This window comes from Cinclus cinclus, chromosome 4, assembly GCF_963662255.1.
Source record: "Cinclus cinclus chromosome 4, bCinCin1.1, whole genome shotgun sequence".
Classification (NCBI taxonomy): Eukaryota; Metazoa; Chordata; class Aves; order Passeriformes; family Cinclidae; genus Cinclus; species Cinclus cinclus.
Window position 1 is genome coordinate 1180345 of NC_085049.1, and position 27810 is coordinate 1208154.

The window sequence follows — 27810 nt, forward strand, 5'->3', positions numbered from 1 at the left end:
AGTCCTGGTAAAATGAGTGCGAAACGGAGTCAGGGTGGAGGTCCAGCCTGATTTCCAAAGGCTGTCCCAGTGATCTGAAGGCTGATAGTGGTGTCTCAAAGCAGGACGTGCACAGCTGCTCTTGCCCAGGCTGGTTTTGAGGAGGTTTTGTGTTCCCCACAGAGAAGTGGGAGCTCGGGTGGCCTCTCAGCACTTCGGGGTGTCCACTCACAATTCCCCATCATCCACCATCACCCCGTGCCGTGGAGCCCCAAGGCCCAAAGTCAGGGTTTTTTCCCAAGTTGCTGCAGTGGGTTGGTAGCACAGTGCTCCTGGTTATTTGGGGGAAGATGTTGTGGTGACAACAACATGTCCTGCCCCACCAGTTTGTCACCTCGGAGCAGAGCAGAGAGCTCGGACAGGCCGGCCAAACTCCCTGGGAGGACATGGGCACACCATCAGCAAAAGGCCTGCTCTGCCTCACGCAGCTCCTGCCTGGGACACGTGCTGGGATGTGGGGTATCCTGAGGGTGGGAGATGTGGAGTGGAACAGGGCCTGGGACACACTTTGTGTCCGAAGGAAAAGGCACAAGGTGGCGGCAGGGTGGATGAACAGCAGCAGGAATGGCCCGTGCTGGGCACCCTCAGTTTGTGACATCACCAGAGCGGCACTGCAGCGACACTGGAAGGATGGGGGAGCAAACATTCCACGCCATTGCAGCAGGGCACAGTGGCATGGGGAGCCCAGTGTGAGCCCAGGCGAGGTGCTGCCAAGGCTGCTGCAGTGAGGGGGCTGGAGCAGGCGATGCTCAGTCACCATGGATGAGAACAGATATCCTTTCCCTCCGCCGCCTTCTCCTCCTCCTGTCCCCTCCCTGCCCTGGGACGGCCGCCGTTGGCACTCCCCCTGACGTGTCCCTTTCCCCTCAGGCCTGGCCTGGCCCGGGCACGCCGGGGAGCCCCGGGAGGGCGGCATGGAGGGCCTGGTGCAGCCAGTCCCGTCAGCCAGGGCCGGGGATGATGTTTGGGTGGGCACAGTGCTTGGGCACTCCTTCCTTGGTGTTTCTTGGCACTCCCCATGGTTTGCTGCCAGTGCAGGATCCCCTCGGCCTCCCCCCATCTCCCTCCTCTCACTGCAGCCCTTTCTGCACCCTGAGCACCCCTTGATGTCCTTCACACCCTCCTTCAGCCCTCCTTGTCACTGCCCTACGAGCCTTTGAAATCTCTTCCTGCACACCTTGGGGCCTGCTGTGTTCTCTGAGATCAGAGGATGAGGATTGTTTGTGTATTTGTTTTTCCCTCTGGTTGGGAATTCACAGAATGACTAGGTTGGAAGAGACCTTCATGATCATCAAGTCCAACCCATGCCCTAACATCTCAAATGGACCATGGCACCAAGTGCCACACATTCTAGAGTATGAGAAAAGGAATGCACAAGCTTCTTATGCTTAACAAAATTAATCTTCTCCCCCTTCAGCCCCCCATTAAAAGGCAATTTAAATGGCCAGAATCTTCCTTAACCTCATGTCTCATACGTGGTTTTGGAATCTCATTCAGAATGATTTCAAGACTGGGAATATTGATTTTGAGGGTTGCATGAGGTTGCTTGAAAAAATGCAAATAACTTTTGATGAAGATCATTTTAAACATATTTTCAAGGTAAGGTGTATGTGCATTAAGCAATTAATGGTTTGGAAGTTCAGTTACACACGTCATACGTTTGCTGATTTTTTTCAAGTTAATTTTTTGGGAAACATATTTCATGCTAGTGTGGTGTGCAAAATCAGTGAAGAATTTTCCTCCTCCAGATCTTTTGTTTCTGTGTAATATAGATAACCCAGGACTTGCACTCGAATCACAATCATTTAGAATGGAAAACACCTTTAAGACCACTGAGTCCAACCATTAATACACTGAAAAGTCCAAGTCTAAACCTTGTCCCTAAGCACCACATCTACAGTCTTTTAAGCACTTTCAAGGAATGGTGACTCAGACACTTCCCTGGACAGCCTGTTCCAGTGCTTGACAGCACTTTCAATGAAGAAATTTTTCCTAATAGCTGATCTAAGCCATCCCTGGCACAACTTGAGTCCACTTCCACTTGTCCTGCTGCTTGTTACTTGGAGAAGAGACTGATGACTACATAACTTTGTCTTTCCACCACAAGGAATTAGTGTGAGATGGAAAATATGTCAATTTTGATTCCCAGGTTTTTTTTTTAATAGCATAAATGCACTTGAGAAAATTTAAAGCGTTCCAGTTTCATCCTATTCAGCTTCTTCTGTGATCAAGATAATGAGGCCAGACGTGCCTGTCTGATGCTGGACAGAGCCATGAGAGCAACTTCCTAAAAATCCTCTTGCCAGGAGGACAATATGGGCTTGTCTGAGCTGTTCAGGCTTTAGATCCAGCACACATTCACTCCGTTCTCCACTACACCTCCCCTGAAGTATTTCAGAGGTGTGCCTGAATGGATGGGAATCTCACTCTAACCCCTAGGGAAAGGATTGGGCTTCGGGGCATGGCAGTGTTTAAAAGATTTCCGTGAAGATTACATGATACAGCTAGAAACTGGACTTCATAAGTTCATTTAGTGTGGGTAAGCAAACTACTGCCAAGCAGATCTTGTCTGAGCGAGCAGATACTACAAAACTGAGTATTTGTGCCTTGGCACATACTGCGTATATGTTTTCATGTAATGACCCAAGAGATATAAAGCTTTCCCTTTCACCTCATTTTCCCCCCAGAAAAACCCAAATAAATAAAAATAAATTAATAGATTTATTTATTCACACATTTATATATATGATTCTTTTGAGAATGCTGAAACCAGCTGGCTGATTCGGTCCTCATTTGGCAGAGGAGAGTTAATTATGAAAAGTCAGAAACTTGTAGGCCATGGGAAGGAAGGCACTAAGTTTTCCTCACCCTGTCTTCCTCTCTCATTGCTGTCTGCCTTGTCAAGCCAAGGTAGAACCAGCAGCATGAGCTCAACCCTAGCTAAAGAGGCTTTTGAACTTGCACTGTGAGGAGATAGTTTCCAACCTAGAGAATCTCTTGAGAACTTTAAAATAATTCTCATTGTTTCCTCTGTCTTCCCCCTACTTTGCTTTCTGGCAGGAGTTTGAGAGAGATGGTCAGCTGAGGGTAGAGGAGAGGAATTATTTGAGGGAAGTGACCTGCAAAGAGCAAGTCTGATCTAGCTGTATTTAACAACATATTATACCCAGCAGCCTGAATCTAATTATTTCTAGCACTACTGTTAGGTGTTCTTTGCTATCTGAGAAAGATTTACAGGTGTTCAGTAGTTTGGGGAGCTCAAATATTTCATCAGTATAATAACATGTAAAAATTCAAAGCATTTTGGAAGGGAATCTTACTGACATCTTTGTAAGTAGCTACACATCAGCAGTTAATCTGATGGTTATACATAGGAAAATGCATTTTATAGAAAACCAATTTTAAGGAATGATCTGCTTTTTTTCGTGTCTGTTCTCTTTGAGTTTATTTTACTGTAATTCTCTTTTGAGCAATATCAGAATTATGAACATTAAGTTTTAAGGAATAATAAATTTTCATACAATTTCTCTCAAGCCTCTTTGTCTCTTCTTTCTCTGAACAGCAAAGATCTGATGTGCATTAATAAAAATAGGAATGATAAAAATCTACCCCAAAAGATTTTAAGAATATCCTTTTATAGTGACATGATTTTTATCACTTTAATTTGAAGAGCTCTCTTTGTAGTATTATTGCTGTATTTCATCAAGAGGCAACTCAAATAGAAACTTTAATTTTTTCCTAGCTTCTCTTTGTGCCAGTAACTAAGTGAACATCTTCCAAGTCCTGATAGACTGTTTATTTCCAAAATACGTTGGTATTTTCTTATCTTCCTTAATGGTTATGAGCAAATTTGCAGTATTGTTAAGAACGTTAAAAATTGGATTGGATCAACCTTAGATGGGGAATTTCTCAGCAGTAATGAAATGTGTATAATTAGCATTTGTACAGAAATATTTTCTTGCTAGTGAATTGTGTTAAAACTGATCGTTATTATTCTTTTTCACAAACTCAAAGCAAATACTGAAGTCCTGATTTATAAGACTTTTTCCCTAGAACTCCTCATGGAATTTAATTTTCTACTTGCTTCAGTTACCTGATATATCTTTTGCTCCTATTATTGTACTTATTCAGAGGTACAGTAGGAACTGCACTGCGTAGAAGGGAACTGGCAATGGATCTTTAAACTTTTAGGTTTTATGGTATGGCTTCAAAACCAATCTAATTTAGCAGTAATCCAAATCTTGATCAAAGAGCAGGCAGAGATCAAGCAGGAAATTTCCTGTTCATGGACACTTTTGTGGAAGCCAAACCAGCCATAGCAGTGGCCACGTTCTGGCTGCTGGAGCTTGGCCTCTTTGGCAGTCTTGGCTCAAGGAGACAAAATTCAGGAATTTTCATCAGCTTACAGTGATAATCACTGAGGCAGTGGATTGCCATTTGGTTGTGATTTTTGTGAGCAATTTTGTCGGCAGATTTCTCCTCATTTGACAACTTTTGAGAATAAGTCAGGCTAAAATGTTAGAAGCGTTTGTATTTTGTATGCAGTTGCTTATTTTGAGTGGAAAATTTCAAAGGGAAAATAGAATTTTTAAACCTGAGAAAAATGTAAAAGGCAGAAATGGTAAAAAAGTATTGTTCTACTTGAATTCTTTTGCCCTTTTAATTTTTCTAATGACTTTTATACGGAAATACTGAAATTAATTACTATGCTAACATTCTGTAAACTCTGTGCAAACAAGCTTACAATTCAAGAATTCTGAAAGTGTGAATAATTAAACTAACTTAAACATTCTGGCTTGTTAAGAATAGAACATGCTGTCATAGGTTATTACAAAATACCTTGTCTTCAAACTTTAATACTGTGTCTTATTTGAAGTGTTGAAAGACTTGTGTCTCTTGATAATTTGGTCATCCTTATTTCATTTTGAAGATTACTGGTTGCTGTTTTTGTATGCAAATTTGGCTGGCAGTATTTATAATGTGGTGCAAATAGCTGTTGGACAGGTATTATACTAAACATATTTTCCATTTGATAACTTTTATGCTGCAAATTAATTTTAATGCGTAGCATTTCAGAGATTTTCTACAATGTGTTTTAATATTAAAAATGCATTAGATCCAAATTTATTATACTTATTTAGATGCTAATTATGTCGTATGGTCCAATTCAGTTTATATAAAATATCTGTAGCACAAAAAGTGTAATCTAAAAGTTGAAGAGTGCAGTCTGGTTGTAGTCACTACCTTTAGTTATTTACCTGAGGGTTTTGGTTGCTTTTTTCCTCAGAAAACCATTGACAAACACACAGGAGATGCAATTAGTGTGGACGATTTCAGAGCAATTTATCGAGCTCTTGTACACAGACCTGAATTTGAAGAACTATTCAAGGCTTACTCAACAGATGGCAAAATTCTACCTGATGGCCAGCTCTTGAAATTTCTTGTAAAAGAGCAATTTCAAACGGAAGCTAACGAAACAACTGCCTTAGAAATTATTATGAAGTATGAGCCCATTGATGAAGGTATGCACAGTTTAACTATTGATATCCAGCTCTTTTTTGTTGTTCTTGTCTCAATGACTGTGCTTTGCACAATGTCATATCTTTATTTCTTTAAAAGCATGCCTTTTCATCTATTTATTTTTTTCTCTTCCTGTGTTTTAATTTGTTTTCATGGTGCCCTCCTTTCTCTGCTCTCTTCTTTTTTTCTCTCATTCCTTTATTTTTTTTAATGTCATTCTGCAAATTCTGTTCTCCAGCTCATTACAAACCTTTTCAATTTGTTTTTCTTAAGGTTCTTACCTGCCATTTTTCTTGTCTGCTCGTTACAGTGTCCTCTCTCCCTTGAGTCGTTTAGTGATAATGCAAGGCCTTGGACAAGACTTTTGTGTTCCTCTGACTTGCTTGCAGAAACGTTGTAAAAGATTTTTGTAGGTGCCTGGCCACCCTTTCTGAATCACAGGAACTCTGAGATGAGGAGGGGTTCCTAAATTTGGAACATTTTCTTTACCCATTTAAAGGCGCCTTAAGCTGGGGTGTAACACTTCTGCTGAGTTTCACTGATTTCAACTTGTGGCAAAATTTGCAACTAAGCTATGAAAAGGATGCAAGTACATTTTGTTGCAAGCTGTTACTTTAATCAATGGAATATATTTAATTCTTTTATTTCCTTGGTTCCCAGTCTTTGAAAATGGGTTGAATTGATAAGATAAGAAAAACAAACCCAAAGAGAAAATATTTCTTCTGGGAAAATAACCTGGGATTTTCTATGCTGACCTGTAGTGGAAGAAGAAAATGGAAAATGCCATTTTTTCAATGAGAAACAAGAGAACATTTGGTGTTTCATTAAGAGGCACTTACTGTCCAGTTATGGCTATGAAACATGTGACTCCTTATGCCTTTACTCTTTCAGGTTGCCTTTCCAATTTGGCTGTACTTTATTGAACATGTTCTTCTCTTTCAGAGGAACTAATGTTTACTAATTGTACAACTTACCAGTTTAAAAGGTTCCTTTTATTTTGTGTTACCTGTTTTGATGGGAAAGTTAAAAACCATAACACAGTTAAACAATGAAAAATCTTCACTCTGTTAGAAAACACCTTTGTAAACATCAACTGAAGTTTCTATAGGTTTAATTTAATGTCTGGCTTAAATTTCAGATGCTGAGCCAAATTCTTGTTTGTTTCTTCACCTGTGATAAATTTGTCTCGTAATTGGAAATAATCTTACAGAACAAAATAACCTCTGTATTGTTCAAGCTCCTTTGAGTGAATTCAGACTCCCACTCAAACATATTTATTGCAAGGTTCCAGTTATGATTGACATGAGAGATGATTCATATGGTATTGTGATAGACCATTTAGTGTAGCTGTCGTTGTGAATTTGCTACAGAACATTATTCATCAGCATGATCTGTTGGACTCATCTGCCACCCTTGCCCTGTGTTCTGCAGAAAGGGAAAAGGGCAGGTGTCGACACTCGGTTGACAGGTTTGCTAATAGTAATGACCCCTCACTCATAAATGTGATAGCACTGCTATGTCAAGATTAGGGTGAAAACAATGACTACATTTCACATGTAATTTAAATAAATCCATCTATAGCATTTAGCGCATCCCTAACATTTGTGCAGAGAGATTTCCAGAGCTATTGAGCCAGATAACTGAATTTACTCTCTGTGGGTACCATAGCTAGTTCAGGACAGTCCAGAATGGATTGCTCTTTCATTTTTATTATATAATTTAAGTGCCTAATGTCAAAATGCTACACTAGCAGATGTTTTATTCATGTGTGTGCTAAAAGCTTGCATTTTTGACAGAAAGAGCCATTTCTATAGGATTGATCACAAAGTACAAATATGTGATTCACACCTGACAGTTTTGTCTTATTAACACCCAAATTTCAGTTTTGTTCTTCCCAAACATTCCATTATCTGCCCATTTTACTATTAGCTTTGAATAGAAGCCTCAACTCATCGAATGAGATTAAAGAAAACATGCCAACCAAATGCTTTTTTTTAAAAAAAACTTAGTATATATGTCCTTTTTAAAAAAATACTGCTCATTTACATGGATAGGATTAGAGGCACAGTGAGGATAAGAAGGTGAATCCCATTATTATTTTCAATGTAATGCCATTCAAAGACTCTACTCCTGCCTATTTGCCTGCTAGGCAGTACAAAACCAGGGAAAAAATGCAATCCTGTTTTAAAAAAAAAACCCAAAACCCAGCTTGCTTTGTAAATAACAATATAAGCCTGGTGCATCTGTCAGATGAGGACTTTGAGTAATCCAGAATTCATTTGTGAAGCAAAAAAACATTTTCAGTTTATTCCTAGTATATACAGTCGTGAGAGTTTTTTTTTAAGGTTTTTTTGTGCAGGTCTGTGAGAGACAGAGCAGAATGGACAGCATAAATTTGCAGAAGAGAGAATTTGATCCCATTGGCCAGTGTAAATGAAACTTAATAATGTAGACATCTCTGAAAAATTCCTACAGATTTCTTAAAAAATCATGTGAAGTAAAAAAGATGACTTAAAAATGAGCTAAGACAATGGCTCTGGCTGGATTAGTGAGACACAGTAGTTCAGATGTATGAAAGGGTGTGTAAATATCCTGTCTCAGGGAAAATTTTCAAAAGGACGTGATTATGAAATATAAACCCTTAGAAAACTGAAGTGCTGTTCAGATAGATTCTTTATTCCAGTGTGCATCAGTTATAAGTGTGGGTAAGGTAGAAAAACGTCTCCCTAGAATATAAACTCAGAGTAGAAAAGGAATAACTGTATTTTTACTTTAGTCAAGGAAATACTTCTCTCTTTGCTGCTCCCTTAGAGCATGAATGGCTCATTCTGATGTAAAGTAGTTCAAATTCCATCTGATGATGATTTTGCCTGACTTTTAACAATGATCGAAAGCTTTCTCCTTCCAGTACAGCAGAGTAACACCCTTGTCTGTCATTCCAAGTATTTCTCATGAGTTCACCCTTAAAATTCCCATCAGATGCATCTGAGCCCACTTCACTGTCCCTGGGGGCCAAGGGACATAGACATTTAATGACTAATTCAGCTCTTAGGAAACAAAGAGCCCACACATAGATTTAAAAGCATGGGAAACACCTTTGTCCCCATTTCCTGGTCTCATATTCAGTTGAGGCTCCTCTCCTCCCCACTGCCAGTCTCCACTTCAGTGCAGACCCCTGTCCCCCCACCCTGGCAGGGTGCACGTTGTACTCAGCCCCTCCAGGAGCAAACAGGTCTTGCAGGAGGCTCTGGCCAGTGCAGAGTGATTTCTTACTTGTTTTGTCAGCCTCAGAGCAGGTACTCTACAGGCCTTCAGGGCAGAAAACACCTTATGGAAGTTTGCCATTTTTTCTTTCCCAAGAGGAAAAAAAATACTTTCAAAGAAGTTCCAAGATAAATAAGAAAGCAGAATGTAATAAACTTTAAAAAGAATGTATAATGTAATCTGAGTCCTTCAAATACTCAGATTATATCCATAATTCCTCTCTGTTATGACACTATTTGTATAGATGGCAGAGCTGGAGTTTACCTTAACAGGAGGAATGAGAAAAATCACTTTTTCTTAAATCAGATTTTAAAAACCCCAAACAATATAAAAGCATATTGCTAATAAAATGAATTCCACACTATCCAAAAGAGGAGGGCAAGAAAAAAATCATTGAACTTTATGAACAAAAAGAGGCAATGAGAAGACAAGAAAAAAAACCATTGAACTTTATGAACAAAAAGAGGCAATGAGAAGACAGAAATCTTTTCTTGCCCTCCCTTCCTGCAGCCAATGGATATGTATGTGCACACCAACTACTGCTAGAGGATCCTAATGGAGAAAAGACTGAGCTTCCTCCAGGGCAGAAATGGAAGGCCTTGATGAAAGTCTTTTCACTGTGGAATAGTTATGGAGATGAATTCCCATTTCCTTTAATGTAGAAGCAGAAAATGCCTGTAAATGGTCAGAAAATAATATGACTAGGCTGGCTATTCCTCCGAAATGTAAGGGTCTGTAATAAGCTCTGTAAAAATACAGAGTTGTAGTCTGTTGATTTGAGACATGAGCTGAATGTTTCACTGAAGTCCACAGGCTTCCATATTGACTAAAACAAAATGCTAGATGTTCATTTTTGGGGGATTGGGGATGGTCATCAGCATATTTGCCTAAGCATTACTTTCTCTTGAGAATATTGCAGTTAACTTTTGTCTATGACAAGAACATCCAGGAAAACATCATAAATAATTCAGGAAAAAAAAGCAAGGCTTTGAAAAGCCAGTATTTTTCATTAATTTAATAAATAAATGCAGAAAAATTAAGAATTGTTAGAAAATAAAAAAAATGTGCATGCACACACAAATAGTTACTAGGTTTACTTGTAACTGCTTAGAGAAATATATAGTAAATTAATCCGAAATGAAATCCAGACAGTTCATGTAATTCATTATAGACAAAACATACAGGATGAGTGTATTCTGAGTGATGTAAAAGAAAAACAAAGTCAACATGTTTTTTAAAATCCAGAAAGGAGAAACTGAATCCAGTTGTTACAAGTATAGAACAATATAACACATGCATGTGGATAAATCTGTCGAGATGCTAAATTGGACACACTTTTCAAGAGTCATCAGGGTAACAAGAAGTCACCCTGCAAATCTCTTAGTTAGAACAAGACCAAAGAAATTCCTGATGAAATAAGTGCAGTCAGCTCTTTAATAGTATTAATATTATTAATCTGAGTAAGATCTCAGTCAAAATTATAGATGAAAGAGGATAGGACCTTAAATGCTGTAATCAGGTCAGTGAAGACTGATTGACAAATCTGACTTCTTAGAAAATTGACTGTAACAAGCTTGACTAATACATGTCAAAGGTTACTTTTGAAAATAGAGAGGAAAGGAATGATGAATTGAAAGACTGGAAAAGATCAAATGTAATATCTATTTTAGAAAGGGACCATCCAAGGAACTAGATACTGTCAGTTAATAAAAAAAAATGGAGCAAATAATAAATATGTAAACCCTTCTAAGGTGGTAAAGGTGAGGAGCAGTTTGTCAGGACATTCCATGAAGAAATAGTATCCTGTTTTCTCCTATGAAAGATTAATGGCACTAGTGGATAGCAGAAAAATGAAAATTACTAGTAATTAGAAACAGAAAGATGCCCTGGATTGGATTGTTTTTTGTGGAAAGCAGTGGAATGAGGGAAGTGTGAGAGCAGTTCTCATAACTGAAAGATTATGAAAAAAGAGAACTAATACCAAATAGTACAAATATTTTGGATAGCAAGGAAGTTTCATGGTAAACTTCTGTTTCCTAATTATGGAAAATTTCCTAGCAATAAGATTATTTAGCTGTTGAAATGGTTTTACTGGGTTGTCTGTGTATTCTTCATCAATGGGAGTTTGGAAGAAAAACTTCAGAAGGACTTCTGGTAGGAATAACAGTTCTTGGGTGAATGTCTGTTTGATGTGTGGAAGGCCTTCTTTTTGTCTTTATCACTGTAAAACATTGCAACTTTTCTAGTTCAAAGACCTGTGTAATTGAGAAATAATTATTTTCTGTAAATTCTCATTCAGGTGTAAAACTTTGAGTCTGTCACACACCGAAGATCGATAACTGCAATTCTAACTTAGACATTGTGATTCTTACAGCTGTAGTAAGAATTACCAGGGCAGAAAATGGGGTTTTCTTGCAGGTATTTTCTGTCCCCAAGTTTGTATACACTGACTTCTAAGTTATAGTTAGCATAAAATAATACTGGATTATTTACTGCTTGTTCACTGCTAGCCTGTTATGGTGACAATAAAGTTATTTTAGAGCAAGAACTGCACAAAAATCTCTCACTAATTCAAACCGTTTTGGAGCAAAGCTGACTTTTGAGATTACATATTTGCAAAATGACTGAATTTGAAACATGACATTGGGAGCAGTGGCTGGCAGTGTAATGGCTCTGTTTGCATTAAATCAGTCAAAACCAAAACAAATGGGGTGGCTATCACTGCCATGGACTCAGTTAGTTCATTTTCTTATAAATGCAGTCTTGTAATAAGCATGATTTGCAATTCATCTGTGTGGGCAGTTATTCCTTTTGTTAAGATGCTGTTTTTATTTCAAATATTTCTAAACATGATTTGATCAATATTTATTTAGAATTTTCCACCCCTGGGGAAGACATTTGGTGCTAGGAGCCATAGTTTCTACAAGATTATATTCCTAATTTTTGACTGAATTTTTTGAGAACAATCCTGGATCTCTTAAAAGAGAAGATTCTCTCAGTGCATTGTTTGACATGTGACTTTCCAAAGTAAACAACAAATATTTTACTTTACTTATATTTCATCAGGACTACTGAAAACTCCTCTTACTGCTGTCCATAGAAGAAAAAAAAAATGTCATAACACTTCTATATCCTCTCAGAAGTTTGATCCACAACAATTCAACTCCAGAGTCACATGTATCTGATGTTTGTGTTGTTTATACATTTGTTATGATTTTTAAAAATGCAGGCAAGTGTTGTGCTGTATAACTTTTAGCAGTGTTCAGAACTGGCTATTAAAAGTTTCAGAAAGTGCACAGATATAACCACCAGAGTGGCCTCATGACAGAGACTTTTTCCTTTTGCTTTTGTACAGTGAGGAAGAAAAGGCAGATGTCGTTTGAAGGATTTATAAGGTACATGAACTCAGAAGAATGTTCAATATTTAAAAGCCAGCACAGGACCATCTATCAAGATATGAACCAGCCATTATGTGATTATTTCATTTCATCTTCTCACAACACCTACTTGATATCTGACCAACTAATGGGACCCAGCCATTTATGGGGCTATACCAGGTATTTAGACATTGTTTTTTAACATATTCAACTTTTTTTTTTTTTTTAATGAGTACTAAGTCACATACAATTCTGCTTGGCAAAAAGGGACAGAGCCATCAAAGATACAAGCTGAAAATGTGAGAGTGGTATTTTATATTGTGTGCACACTTTTCAATATATTTGCCAAACCATCTGTTCATAGTCTGGAAACAATCTATTTTTTACTTACATCTCAGAAAGTCAACCTTGCAGCAAATGAAATCTATACTATGGTGTACAGTACATGATTAAATCAGTTTTTAATCTCAACACGCCACGCAAAAATAAATAGCTCCCAGACAGAAATGTAAAATTCCTGGGTGAGCTCTAATCTGTTCAATATATAGGATGTGTGTTGGAGTATGTCTGTGACATTTGTGTTCAGTGCATTTTGCGATGGGGCAGTTTAGAACCAAAAAAAACCCCACAAAACATGGCTATTCAAGTGGCCAGCAGGGAGAGGAACCTCAGCAGTGTGTGACCTCAAGAGGATGATGGCCAGAATGCCTTTGCCAAGGCAGGGAAGGAAATGGATTGTGTAATAAGGGCACAACTGAGAGGGCAGGATGTATTAAAAATTAGGAAGAGATGTGTCCAGAATTCCTATTATTTGTACTACTTTAGTGAAGGGAAAGCAGTTGGAATCATCATAATTCTGCAATCTTCCTTGGTTGTTCTCTTAATGTTCTACAGTGACTTGCAACCATCAGAAGAAATACTGAATTTCTACCAGTATTGAAAATTCCTTGATGTTAATGTTGCATTGCTGAAAGTAATTGCAAGGAGGGTGGAACCCCCCTCTCTTCCTCTTTATCTACTATTTGTGTGAGGAAAATGCTAAAATCAGCTAGAGGCATATTTGACATATTGTTAATGTGTGAAAAGCAGCATATAAAAGACAGATTGGTAATTAAGTAAAACGGTTTATAAAAAACGCTTCAGTTAGTTGCCAGTCAAATATCATAAACCTAAGTATTTATGGGATGCCATTAACGTATTAAAATTAAAGCAGTGAAGTCAAGGTGCCTGAGCAACTTTAGCACTCCCTGTTAGAAATATGGTCTGGGGAGAAGAGCTGCCTTATGTAAAGACCAAATGCAACCTGATTCTCAAAACTGAGAACCTGATTCTCAAAACTGTTTTTAAATGATTCTCAAAACTGCAAGCAAGTTTGGAATAGTAACACAAAAGACCATTTGAAATATGTTTTACTTTATTTTAAGTGGCAATTTTCCTTTATTCCAAAATTCCTTTATTGAAATCTTTGACCCTCATTTTTACCTTTTTAAGGAAGGTAATTCAGGTAATTCCATATTCTTTGATGCTCTAATAAAGTTTATTACATAACACACCTACAATAAACAACAGAAAGTATGTCTGTCTCATATATGTATACTTCAGTAGGATTTCTTTTTATTTTTGATGAAAATTAGGTGCTTTTTCTGTAATTAATCACTGTGCTTATAACCAGAAATACAGCGACTTTTAGTAAAAAAGAACTGTGGTATCTTTTGGCTGTAAAACTCTTTCTCTTGTTCTACTGAAGTGCTCTCTTGAAAGGATGTCGTTGCCTGGAGATTGACTGCTGGGATGGCCACAACAATGAGCCTATTGTGTACCACGGTCACACTTTAACAAGCAAAATTCCGTTTCGTTCTGTAATTCATGTGATTGACAAGTATGCATTTATGGTACGTATAAATTATGTACATAGATTATGTACCTAGACATTACTTGGTTAAAATGGGATGGTGGCTTTAACTAAGCCAGGGACATGGCTCTTCTAGATTCTCCAGGGGAAAAAAAAATGAAATGGGCACTGTTAAAATTAATTACAGACCAAGTGAGCTATTTGTCCTTAATTTATTTGAAAAACTTTTTAAAGGAATCATAATAATTTTTCCTGATAATGAATATAAACCAAACTTAGTGCAAAGGATTGAGGTGATCTTACTCAGCTTGTTAGGTGTAATTCTCACCTGAGATCATTTAAACACGGACTGAATATAAATGGAAGAACTAGCTCAGAACTGGTCTGATGTTTTTCTCCTCCTTTAAGTTTTTTAAAGGTTTTTGCATCACTTATTCTTCTGCTGCTCTCAGTCTGTCTTATAGCCTATGTGTATGAAAACATCCTATTTATGAAATAGGCAAAAATATCAGATAATAGATGAGTTTGAGTCTTTGTTTTCCATTTCCATTTCCTCTCTTTTTATTTTGAATGTTGACCCTGATAAATGTTAGCAGCTAGTGATTTTTTTTGGTCAGGTGACTCATCAGGGCAGTGCTTCTTCTGGAAAAGCACTGAAATCTGGAGAGTTTCTGGCACTGTCTCAGGCTTTTGTATAGGCTTCTGGCAAAACTGCTGCTCAAAGGAAGTGCTGAATGACTCTTAAGATAAATCTCAGAGTCAGACCAGCATTATGTATGTGAATATATACATCCATGGGCATGAATTTATGTGGATTTTCATACATATGTGTTTATAGCCTTCTCAGTGTTCATCAAACTTGTGGTTTTTTTCTGTTCTGGTTTCTATATAAAACTTAATTACTTTCTGATTTTAAAAGTGACATTAAAACCATGATTTTATTCCACTGTTTTTCAAAACCCACTGGGTATAACTCTCCTGTTCTTGCTAATACACAACATATTGTGCTTAACTCTAGTGCAGGCTTCATTTCTCACGCCCAAGTGCCAGTGAGATGATAAAATCACAAGAAATGATGGTTAGTGGCAGCTCTCTGTGCAGGCTGAGCTTTGCTTCTCTAAAGTCAATAGCAAATGCTCTGGGGACAAATGTAAAGACAGAAAAACATAAGATGGTGTTTTCCTTACTGACAATGTAGGTCCTGCCTGAGCAAAGATTTCATTCACACTGTTTTTGGTAGCCATCAGCATTACTGGCAATTCATGGGATTTACATAGATGTTTAAATAGTTGTGCTTCTTTTGAGTTATTCTCTATTTTTTTACTCAATTTCCCGTTTTCACCTTTTACCTTTAATTTTTACTCAATGACCCTTGCTTGAGTTCTGTGATGAAGAAAGTGTAGAACCTGGAAAAGTTTGTGATATTATGAAAAATAAAAATAAGCTGCATAGCTTGTTCATGTAAAGGTAATCATTGCTGAACAATCTTTGGGGAGACTATCAGCTTGAAAAATAGCACAAAAAATCTGTCATAAACTAAAGCAAAAGACATTTAATTCTGCATTATATTGTCAATTTTAATTTTAGAATCTGATTTTACCTTTTAAAACCAAAACAAAGCAGTTCTTTTTGCACTTTTACATAATCTAGCTCTGCTTTAACTTTCTGAATTTTTTGTTCTTCAACTGTGCTTTCTCTTTGCCGTAAATGTGAGCTTTTATGTTGTGTAACTAACCTGAAACCACTGATCTATATTCTGAATATTTTGAAAATTAAGGTATATACAGATTGCCAAGGGGACTTTTAAAAGATATTTTGGGAAAGCAATTATTCATATATTTATTTATTTATTAATAATAAAATCCTAAAATTATATTTCCAGTCATCTGCTTATCCACTTGTACTGTCTTTGGAGAACCACTGCAGCCCTAAACAGCAGGAAGTAATGGCAGACTGCCTGAAAACCATTCTAGGTGACAAACTTCTTTCTTCACCCGTTGGTGGTGAAGTAGATATTGCAAGACTGCCTTCTCCTGAGGTAAAAAGTTTCCATTTTCTCTATGGAAAAAATGGTGGGGTTCTTCTTGCTCTCTTTTTTTTTTTTTTTTTTTTTTTCCTTCCACTTTTTAATCCTCTGGAACTGAATGTATGGATCACATCTGGCGTCTGAAAGAGATTTCAGGGAACAGCAAAAAATATGTAACAAAAAAAAGCACAAAGATGCCACGTGGAAAGATGCCACATGTAGGTGCCACTGTTACCTGCCAATTTATTTTTTGTTGCTTAAATGGAAGGAAATGCCTGAAATTTAAACATGTGATTGAAATGCAATCCTGAATCTACATTTTTGGTCAGTAACACTGATGATGAAGTTTTTTTGTTTTGTTTTGTTTTGTTTTGATTTGTTTTGTGGTTTTTTTTGTCTTCTGCTACTGCGAATAAATTCTCTTTCTCAGCTGGTGGCCTGATACCCCTGGGATATGGAGTCAGAAAAGACAATTAGATGGGTATTGAACATTTCATTGCAAACTAAAACAAATAAATTTTCACTGTTACACTCTTTGCACATAATTTTCTTTCAGGGACAGATTTTTTTTTTTTTTCCAAATCTCTTGTACCACAAATGCATGCATACATACTAAATACTTATTTTGGCTTGTCACTGTTGCTAGTGGGAGCCATATTTTAAACTTTTTTTTTTTACAGTAACTAAAAATGCAAATGACAATACAGGGAGGAAGCACTGTCATAAGGAAAAACAACACACAAAAGGTTGTAATTTGTTAAGGATTTGTCAAGGAAAAATATTTTTGACATGATATGTCCAGATGATGCACTAAAGTATTACCATACTCTTCTATTTCCATAACAATGTTGTAAATTTCTTTAATTAAAATGTTTCTCTGCCTTTTTTTTTATTTATTTAATTGTAGCATTATAGTTTTTTTACATAATGGTGTCCAATATAATTTTGAAACTTTGAAAACTGTTTTTTTCAGTTAGGACAAAATAGAAACTGTATCAAAGAGGAGAGCTTGTTTCAAAGCTTCTCAGGGCACGGCTGGATTGGGTGTAGGAGATGTCCTTGTTTAATTCTTTGCCTTCAGTCACATATTCACACTTCCAGCTGACTGTATTGACATTGTTAATTCCCTGCAATTCCTCTATTCTGCAGCATCTCAACACACAATTCTTCCTCTACATAAGGAGGAAAGAGAAGATTTTGGCTGCCTCTTTCTTTCCCACATACCTTGTCCCATGAGAAACTGAGGCTGCCCTTAAGCCTCACTTTTTATTCCACTTCTTTCCTGAGCAGATGTTTTGGCACCCAAAGCAGCAGACCTGACACAACTCTCTGCTCCTAGTCTTGTCCATCATGGTGCTTCTAAAGAGACTTCATGAGCTTCTCTAATATTCACTGGAATATCAGATCCTTGGAGTCAGCTCCTGCATTAAATTAGATCTGACACCACTGGCAGACATCCCTGCTGGCTGCACCAGCACTCCTGGTGATGTGCTGATAGAAAGGGAAGGAATGAAGTGTCTTATGCAGCAATTTGTAGATGAACTTAGAAAATATCAGGGTGCTAGAAGAGAAAAGGTTTTACTTACCCTGCTGTGTCCTCCCTCTCTAAGAAATTTGACAGCAATTGAAAGGAACATCCAATATAACACAGAAAGGCATGTAACCACATGGATGCTTTGATGAAGGTTTGTTCCTCAATTATTTTGCATTGTAGTGTATTGAACTGCCTTACACTGCTGTCAGGATATATATCTATATATCTATATATCTATATATCTATATATCTATATAGATATATATATCAGAGAGGAATTTTTTATTATTTGCAGGTTTCCTGTCACAAAGTTGGGATGACATATTGATGTGTGATTAACTGAAAGCGAAGTGGCAGCTACTGTGATTTTACACGTTGTCTTTAATGTTTACCACACAGCTGCAAGATCAATTGCTGTATTGTGGTGGTTCAGAAGCATTTCTGGCCAGGATTGCCAAGGCTTCCCTCTGGTTGTTAAACCTGTGGTGTCCAAATAAAAGGATCTGTTTAATGATCTCCTTGAGAAAGATCAATAGAAAGTCTCCAGTACAAGTTTTAAATTCTGCTATTATGGGGAAACCAGCTAACCCTATAAGCTAGGACTCATTCTCCCCACTTTTCTTCACTTTTATCTACTCAGTATACAAAGGAGCTTTCTCTGCACAGTGAGTGTTTTCACTGAGAAATTCAAGATCAAGCCTGCTTTATCATATCTCATTCTGTGGCTTCAGTTATGAAACTAATTCCTATTTATTTTTACCAACAAGTCACATATGCAAATGTCTTGACCAAATCTCTGCATCAGAAATATCTTTGCTTCTCAACAAGTCAAAACATTTCCAGTCAGTCTTTTGCCTTTCAATTAGTCTATGGCATCTATTCTTTACAAAAATAAGAAGAAAGATATGAGAATGTGGTAGGTCTTGATGATGACCTCAAAAAAAATATCAGTATTGTTCCTCATAAGATTTCTGGAATCACTAGGCTGTAGTGAGTACTTACAGGAGACTCATCTAATTCCTTCACTATTTTTGGACACTGCACTCTTGAGGGAACATGGTTTTCCCAGAAATGTAGTAAACATGTGACAGTTATCAGTTGTTTACAGCTTCCCTGTAGGGTACAGCAACTTCAGCAGGTAACTAAAAACAAAACATTGCCATATTTTATATCATCACCCAGGGAGTCGATGGTTTATTTGGTGTGCAAAAATCAGGTCCTTCGTTTGGCAAGGTATCTTGGAAATTGAACTTTGGTGAGGAATCTGAGCGATGAGGACTCTGAGCACACTGTATAAATACCCTGGCCAAGCTGTAACCACCTTTCACTGCATCATCCTTTGAATTTCTTTCCAATCCATCCAGAGATTTTGCTGCCTGTGTAGAATTGCATCTCAGCTACAGCACAGCTGTTTAGCTTTGGACCAGACTTACCCGAAGTCTGCTACAGAGCACAGTACAGAGGTGGAATTTTCAGGGCAGGATGCTTCTCACTGGGTAAATGTGTTCTATGAAAACTTGTTATGAGGTAGCTAAAATGCCGCTCCTGATATAATTAGTATCTGTGTACCTAGAGCTCAGACACTGCTGGCAGCATTGATTTAAAGTATCTTGAGAACTGTGATTTATGAGGCTGCCACAAAGACATCCATTCACACTTCACTTAGTGGGATTCTCTTGAATTGTTCAAGATAGCTGCTGTTGGGGTTTCTTTAAGCAGTTGTACTTAGCAAATCTTGTCATTGTCTCCAAACCTTTCCCTGTGCTAGACTTGACAGGAGGTGTTGCATCTTCACCCTGTATCGGTGCTTAAGACAGCAGTATAAATCTTGAAATAGAATATTATGTAAAGCTAAGAAGAGATTTTAACATTGTTACTAAGCAAGATTTTCAGGACTTGATATTCCTCTAACTAAGTACCTACAGCTGGTCAGGAGAGGGGAAGAGAGAACAAGCTGAATTTAAAATGGAGAAACTATTATTTTTTTTTTTTTTTTAATACTCAAGTCTCAAATCCAGGATTTATTCATTACATTTCCAGGGACTGAATTTTTACATTAATCACAGTGGTCAATAGGTGGGTTTGCCTGATCCAAAGTGCTTGTGATTTTTGTCTTGGAAACTTAGCATTACTTCAGCTGATTTGTGTTGTACATCACATTAATCAGAATGTACAAGGAAAAAAAAAACCCGTTTTGTTCATTTAATTATGTAAATATTTGTTCCAGTTGATTGCATTTTGAGGCTTTTGCTTGTGCCAGCCCTGAAGTCCCACTATGCTCTAGGGAAGACCTATTATGTTTTATATATTTAAAGTTTTACTATGGTTGCAATTTATGTAAACAGCAAATGTATTTTTAACATATTTTGCCTTTCACAATAAAATTAGAAAGGAGAAATTATAGGGAATACTCAGACTTTCAGCTCATTGAAAGTTTTTTCAGCTCTCTTAGAAGACTCAGACATGTAGAGAAAAAGGTGTCACACGATTAACAGTGCTGATTACCAATTAAAGATCTCAGATTTCACAGTCACTGATTTTTTAACCGTACATTTGTTATAAGTTTTTTTTTTTGAAGATGTTTGAAGCTCAGACAAAATCTTTGTTATGTCATTTTTTTACTCTATGTTTCACTTTCAATGATTTAGGGTAATTATTATTGGAATTTTCTTCTGGCCAAAAAATAGCAAATTTTCATATTGTTGGAGTATTTTTTGTAACTGTTTCTAAAAAGAGCCATAGTTTTAAACTGTTATCTTTGTGGAAAACAAAACAAAATAAACCTTAAAAAACTTCCGCTACCTCAGGGTGTTTGCATTTTTCCTAACAGCTGGTCAACAGAATTTTAGAACTGACTTAAAAACATCATGACCCATTTTTATATCATTACACACATACACTTTTTGTGTGGTCTTTTCTTACTTATAGAAGTTTGCATACAGGAGGCAGTAATGTAACCATAGAAAGTTTTTTTCTTCCCTTGTATACCAGGTGTTTTTAAATTTAATTTTATTTTTTTTTTATTTGTAGAATTAAGTCTTCCTGTGAATAAAAAAATGCAAAATCAGAAGCAGATAGAATTGCTTTTAAATATTGGGAAATGTGAGCATGCAAAGGAAAATTCTTTAAAAATACGAGCAGCATTAATCATATTAAAACTCTTCTAAAAATATTACAGGGAAAAAAATAAAAAAGAGTGCATCAATAAGAAAGGAAGGAAATGATAAGGGGCATCCTTATTCTGAGTCAGCAGTGCAGAGAGACTGCTGAACCCCTCCAGCAGCACGGCAGTGACAGATGCTGGGCACAGGATGTCTCATTCCACTGGCACCCTGGCAAGCGACCAGCACGAGATCTCCAGTGATGAGGGGATTCTGAGCACTGGAGCTTGCACTGGAAATTAATGGAATGTCTCTAGCCTTGCCTGTGGCTCTGGACTCCACTCTAAGCCTTTGGGTTTGCATGTTTCCATCATCCATACATTTCAGATTTACTTGATGGATACCTTAAAATACAGCATTTCAGTTACCTTTCATTTATTGTGAAATTATTTGTTCCCTGTTCCTGCCACGCTCCCAGTGGTGTAATCTTCCTTTTCACTAGAGCATAGGAAATTTAAGGAATATTTTTGTGGATCACTTTATTCAAGTCTTGTTACTCACTGGCAGCTCCTGTGTACAGATGTAGAGCTGAATGTCTGCTACATAATAGCAGCTTTACTATTAATATAATTCTGTAAATCAAAGTGAAATACATACCCCTAGGATTCTGTTACATAGATGAAAGCCATGTTACTAGAATCAATATAATTCAATGATGATTTTCCCCCTCTACATTTTATATTATGGAGGTTGATACATGTCCATTTAAAACTAGAGCAACTGCTTAGGCAAAATCACCAAACTGTTGTTCTTCTGTAAAATAACACAAGTTATAAACAAAAGCTTTAGTTTGGTACACCAGACGGATATACACAAAGGCACAAATAAAACAACAAATTTCCTGCAGCCTCAGTGATAGATCAAAACATTCCAAATTAATATCAGACACATCGTTAAGTGTGTGTGTGTGTATATATATATACACATAAGTACATTTAAGCATAGTAAAAAATAGATATATTTCACGTCGTGCCTGGTTATCACCTTGGCTCTTACTTAATTTCCTACTTTTACGTTTTCATGATTTCAGCATTGGGTACCTGTGGTGGAGAGCCTTTCTCCTGTTGGGGGTTAGATAGTCTCACTCTGCTGTGTACTTGATCCCCAGATTCTGTTTTGTTTATTTGACTTTGGCTTCTGCCTCACTCATGTCTATTTTCTTCATTGTGCAAGCTCACTTCATTCTACTTAATAAACGACTTTGAAGATGGGTAATCTAACACCAAGAGATGAAAACCTACATAATTCTAGTAACTATTGTTAAACCTCTTTTCTGCAGGCATTAAAATTCAAAGTTCTGATAAAAAATAAAAAAGTAGGAACACTTGAGGAAAGCCTGCTCAGGATGGAGGATGACTGCCATGGTCAGATGGATGAATTGTCTGACTCTGACTTCCAGTCTGACAATGAAGACAGCGATGACACGTTACCTCTTCAGAGGTCCAGGAGTCCCACCAAAAGAAAAGGAGATCCTAGGTCTTCAATCCCACCTCAAAAAAAAACAAGGGTAACTTTTGCTTCGAGTGAATATAGGGAACACATAGATTTTTATTTTTTTTTTAAAGAAGGACAATATTATCTTAAAATAGAGACTAAATTTAAAAGGGAAGCTTTAAAGTTACTAAGATCAGTGCATTTGGAAATTACAAGTTTTGGTCAAGCTTTCAGAGTTTTCCTATTCTTATAATGCATCACATTTTATTATCCAGCTAAAAAGCAACCCCTCCCTGTGCTCCCATCCTGAACTTCAGTGGCATTTTCCTCTTTCAAGCTTTGTGCTTGTCCCAGGTGCTCAGTACCACAGCACATTTAGGATGAGGATACCCAAATGTTTTGTGAGTGCCATGGCCCACCTGGAACTATGTACAGAGAACACTCAGAGCAGCTCCTGATGACAAGAGGCAGAGTTAACTATTTCTTCCCCAAGTCTACCTGTCTGTTTTTTAAGATTGATAGATTCCCTTATTTTGTTCTATTTTTTCTTTCTGATTTTTTTGCATTAAATGAGGTGCACTCTCCTAGTTGCACTGAAACTTGCAACTGAAACTTTCAGTACTTGGAATTGAAGAGGTATTTTTACATTTATCATGCAGAGACTTAACATTAAGCACTATTGTGAAAGAAGTATAAAAATTGGGTGTAATCTCCTTTTTGGAACTGGAACTTATTTTTTTAGCCAAGTATAATTCTCTACCATGGAAAATCTGTTGCTTCATCAGGGTTGAAACTGCTTTATTCCACCTTTTTAAGATGTCAGGCAGCAGCTGACGTGTCCAGTCACTCTTGCACATCATGCTCTGATTACCTGAATGTGGCTAAGCTGGCAACGCTCCTCAGAGCCCACGCTCTTGCGGAGAGGCAGTGTCTCTTTTTTAATATGATTTGATGGTGAAAGTTTTTGCTCCTTCCTCATCCCGTCTGACACAGGGAGATAGTAAGGACAAATTCTGAGGAAGGATGGAGTCTTTGAACAGGCAAGGCCAACTTTCTCAACAATAGATTTCAAGAATATTAGTAGGACCATGTTAGAGATGAGAATGTATTCCACATAAATAGCAGCAACAAAAAATATCTGCTCACGTTCCACAGCAGAAGAGAAAGGGGTTTCCAGGGCCCCACTCTGTTGGATATTTGTCTTGATGCCCCACTCTATTGCTTTGTGGGAGGGTGAGAGAGAATTTGATACCCCAGTGTTGGAACCCTGGCCACTAAAAATTTTAGACTTTCTGTGCTAACAAGCACTAAACCCCAGGAGAACGCTGCATTTAACCTGAAGCCATGAAGAAGACTTCCAAAATTAAATAATAAAACTGAAATCATAAGTGTTTAGTTTGAATATATCACATAGTGAAAAACTTAAAGTTTTAAAATAGAGTAATAAATATAAAGCAAAATGAAAGTTTGAAGACAGAAACTATTCCTTCTTCTTCCTGCGTTTAAGTAATATTCTGTAATTAAGTAAAAAAGTCCTCATTGCTAGCCACAGGTCGTTAGTTATTAAGTTAAAAATATTTTAAATAGCATTTAATAATTAAGCAGTTTACCCATAAAAAGCCTTTTAAAAAATCCATTTTTAGTTTTTTAACTTAAAATGCTGTAGAACTCACAGTTTTTAAAACTAATATAAATAAAAGCTAATAAACATCTAAATCCAAACAAAAAATACCATCTCACTCATTTAATCCCAACCCTACAAAAAAAAAAAAAAGCCACAAATGCCCAGTGATGCTGCTGGTTTTTCCTGTGCCAATGCCTCCCTCCCAAAAGTTCCATTTCTCAGGATTTCCAGGGCAGTAGACTCCTGTCGCTCCTCATGGGACATAGCCCCAGAATAATTAATGCCCTTGAACTTTGCATGGTTTAAGAGCCATCAGGAGACAATCTCCATTATTTTGTCAGATGAGAATTTGCCTTCACAAGCTTTAATGGAATGTAAACATGATTAGCATCAGCAGCTCTCTGCTGGCTACTGCCCCAATTAGCTCACAAGTCATGCTAAGGAAAATGAAGAGATCACAGAGTGCCTCATGTAAGAGAGAAGACCCTGGTAAAATTTCAGTCACTTCTGCTTGTTTTGGTAATGGAGCAAAACTAAATTAAGATTTTGGTGAGAGAACTTTTGACCTTAATCAAGAAGAAAAGAGTTCTCCTAACTTCAGAGCAATGCTTAGAAGAATATGCCTTTGACTAATTTGCTTGGCAAAGTGTAGTATTTTCCTGTTATTCTACATTTTATAAATGAGTTTATGCTGCTGGTCTTTTCTAGTACTTCATATTTTTATAAAGAGAAAGTTGGAGGGTATTTTTAATACATGAAAAATGATGTTATTTTCAAACCAGTCTTAGAAGTAGGAAAATTGTAAAGCTATCCAGAAGAACATTCTGCTAGGAACCATCTCTCCAGCCACCCTGTGATTACTATGATAAACATGGACACAATAACCTCAATTTTCTCTCAGTGGATCAAATCTCGCTAGTAAAGGTCCTATTTATTAAATTCATTAATTGTGACATATTTCCTCACGCTTTATGCATCCAGAATGATTTTTCTCTGAATTATTAATATTAATAACAATGAAATATGCAGTATTGTGACTTTTTTATTTGTCTGATGATTATTAGGTGAAGAAAGTAAAGATTGCCCTTGCGTTGTCAGACCTTGTGGTTTATACCAAATCTCGGAAGTTTGTGAGTTTTGACCATTCTCTGCAGCATCAGAAATGCTATGAAAATAATTCCATTGGAGAGAGTGTAGCACGAAAACTTGTAAGAACTTCAGGTAATTTCTTTTGAGTTAATCAGTTCAAAGTTACATTGTTGCTATAGTTGGGTCACTGCTTAGGCACTGGAAGGGTTAAAATTTTATGAAACACCTGCTGTCTGATTTTATTTGGTTCTTTTTTATAACACTGTTCTAGAAACGACCTTTGCATAACAACTTTTTTCTGCTGGTTTTGTGAGGAAAATTGAAATTCAATTTTAATTCCGTGTATTTTTATAAAAGCTAATATTAACACAGTCTACAAAATGCATGTCTTCCTTTTGATTCATTGTTTTCTGCATCAAATAATGCAGGAATCACGGTCAGTACTTGAAAAAGTGTGGCATAAATTTCACTCCCCTTCCCAATGTCTGGGCTGAGAACTCTGTGGAGCTGGCTTGGCTTTGGTGAGGACTGCAGATAAGAGAATCCTCATTAACGGCATGGATAAAGCCCAGAGCAGCAGTTTGCTCCAGTGGACCAGACCTTTCATCCCAGCCAAGCTGGATGATTCCAAACTCGTTCTGTGTGGGAGGGAGCATCTCCATTTGGTGCAGCCTCTGCTGTTGGAGCTCCAGCTGCCTGAGCGAGGGTTCAGAAAAATAATTCTAGAACTCCTCCTCCCCCTCCCTTCAAAAAAACCCACCCCCAAACAACAAACCAAACCAAAATCAACCAAACTAAAGCCCTAGACAAACAAACAAAAAAAAAATAGCTGAGAGGAGAACAGAATAGATCAGAGAGACGCCCCTGGAAATGCAGTTTTTTGTTAAATTACTAAAAAAGGACTGGTGGAGATAGAAGTCAGCTGAAGTTTCCCACGTCCATGGGGTCTGTGCCTGCATGGAGAGAGGAGGGAACACTGCCAGCAGAAGGAAAAGCAATGTACATGAATAGTTAACATCTTCTGAGGCTTATTTGAGGATAATTTAAGTGGCTTTAAACAATGTGCTCTCCCCTGATCTTAATACTATTTAGTCATTTCATTTAAACCTCCAAACAGCAAACAAGCCAAGATCATCTAGAGATTATTTTTTTTTTTTTTTATTTTGAGCTATTACAGAATGAGGAAACTTTTGTGCAGTTTCCTGTTCTGTGTCTTAGTTTCCCATGAGAACACAGTGGGCTTTAGTGTAGAAATCATATGTTTACCCTACAAAAAGGGGAAGAAACAGAATATTTCAGTGAAGGAATGATTTTTGGTTAATGAACTTCTTACAAAGGTCTGCACTATATACAGAAATGCTGTCAGATTGAAACACACACAAAATGTTAAGGTTTCAAAATAGGATTTTAGGCACAGTTCAGAGTGGTTAATATGTTAATGATAAAATAGAATACATTGATATAATATTGTGTTAAAAATGCTGAATCAAATTACTGCATTTTTATTATTTATTCAAATAGGACCTTTTGAATAACAAAGGTTTTCTTACCAAGATTTTATCCTTCTGTTTATCAGCTAAAGAGTTTATTTCACATACTACAAGATTTATTACAAGAATTTACCCCAAAGGAACAAGGATGAACTCTTCCAACTATAATCCTCAAGAGTTCTGGAATGTAGGGTGTCAAATGGGTATGTACCTTTGCAGAGACTGTTGAATTCCAGGCTTTACAGATACAAGAGCTTCCTAAAGTATTTTGGTGTTATGTAGGTTACATATTTTCCCCCAGTGGCACTATTTTTTTTTTTTAATATAAAATTTCCCTTCAACCCACATATCCCATCAGTTTTTCATCCCTAGTAATTGTAGATATCACTTTGTGTTAAATAGCTGTTTTTTATCTCAGATATTCAATCTATTATATTTTATTAATGTCTTTAAACTACCTTTTTGAATTGGATATTAAGAAAAACACTAATAACAATTCAGCATTTTTGGCCTTCCATTACTCAGCAATTGAAGTTTCTTCTGAAGGCTCTGTGGGTTTTCAGTGGCACTCTGTGACTTGAGATGTGAGCACAGCAAAGGACAGGAGTGCCAAAAATTCCCAGAACAGAATATGCTGCACAAGGAAGCACTCAAAAATTCCTGGTCAACACTGGGAGCCCCCAGCCTTTATATAGATGCAACATACCTTTAGCATCTTAATTCCCAGTGCAAAACATACTAGTTTCCTGAGCAACAAAATAATGGTAACTTCTGTTTCTCTTTGTTGAAAGTTATTTACTTGAATTTGTTAAAAATAAGGGTGGCATGAATTCTGTTCCCAGCAGGCTTTGAAAAACCTCTCACCTGTAAGCATTTTGTCCTTTTTAATGGCATCAGAGACAATGTTACCTTCATCTGTTTGTTCTTCAGTTTAAAAGATTCTCAGTTGCAGAATATTTTTCTGTGCCTGCCTGCTACATCTTCAGCCCTAGGTAAAGAAGAGCAGAATGGTTTTTGTACCCACATATCTATTTTTTGTGCCCACATATATATTCAGTCTTGGAGTCTTTGCCAAGGCCACCTGAGGGGACTGTGGGTGAGCAGGGCACTTTGCTGTAGGCACCAGGTTTCGGGAGGTGGAAGGGAGGGGTTCACCTTGTGCTGTAAAAATACACGCTCAGCCAAGGCCAGGCACACATTTCACTCTGCCTGCAGGGCCCTGGAGCTTGTGTCACCCTTGTTCCAGGCTTCCTTTTCCACTTGGTTCCCTTCTCAGCTCCCCATATATCTTCTGTGACAATTACCTGCTCCATCCTGGCTGCCGTATTGGGGTACAGTTTTACACAACTACACAAGCAGTACAAACATTGCTACTACTTAGTGTAAATTTTACTTGTTTC

At 37.3% G+C, this 27810-nt stretch overlaps 1 protein-coding gene across 1 annotated transcript in view; it reads left to right on the top strand.

Annotated features, from left to right (window-relative positions):
• The first annotated feature begins 1503 nt into the window (after nucleotides 1–1503).
• The window catches only part of PLCZ1 (phospholipase C zeta 1), a 42159-nt gene continuing 15852 nt past the window's right edge, over nucleotides 1504–27810 (top strand). The window contains exons 1-8 of the mRNA XM_062492601.1: nucleotides 1504–1638; nucleotides 5327–5561; nucleotides 12179–12380; nucleotides 13948–14092; nucleotides 15935–16090; nucleotides 22053–22280; nucleotides 24896–25052; nucleotides 26497–26613. Coding sequence (XP_062348585.1) covers nucleotides 1504–1638; nucleotides 5327–5561; nucleotides 12179–12380; nucleotides 13948–14092; nucleotides 15935–16090; nucleotides 22053–22280; nucleotides 24896–25052; nucleotides 26497–26613 — 1375 coding nt within the window. The remainder of the gene's footprint in view (nucleotides 1639–5326; nucleotides 5562–12178; nucleotides 12381–13947; nucleotides 14093–15934; nucleotides 16091–22052; nucleotides 22281–24895; nucleotides 25053–26496; nucleotides 26614–27810) is intronic.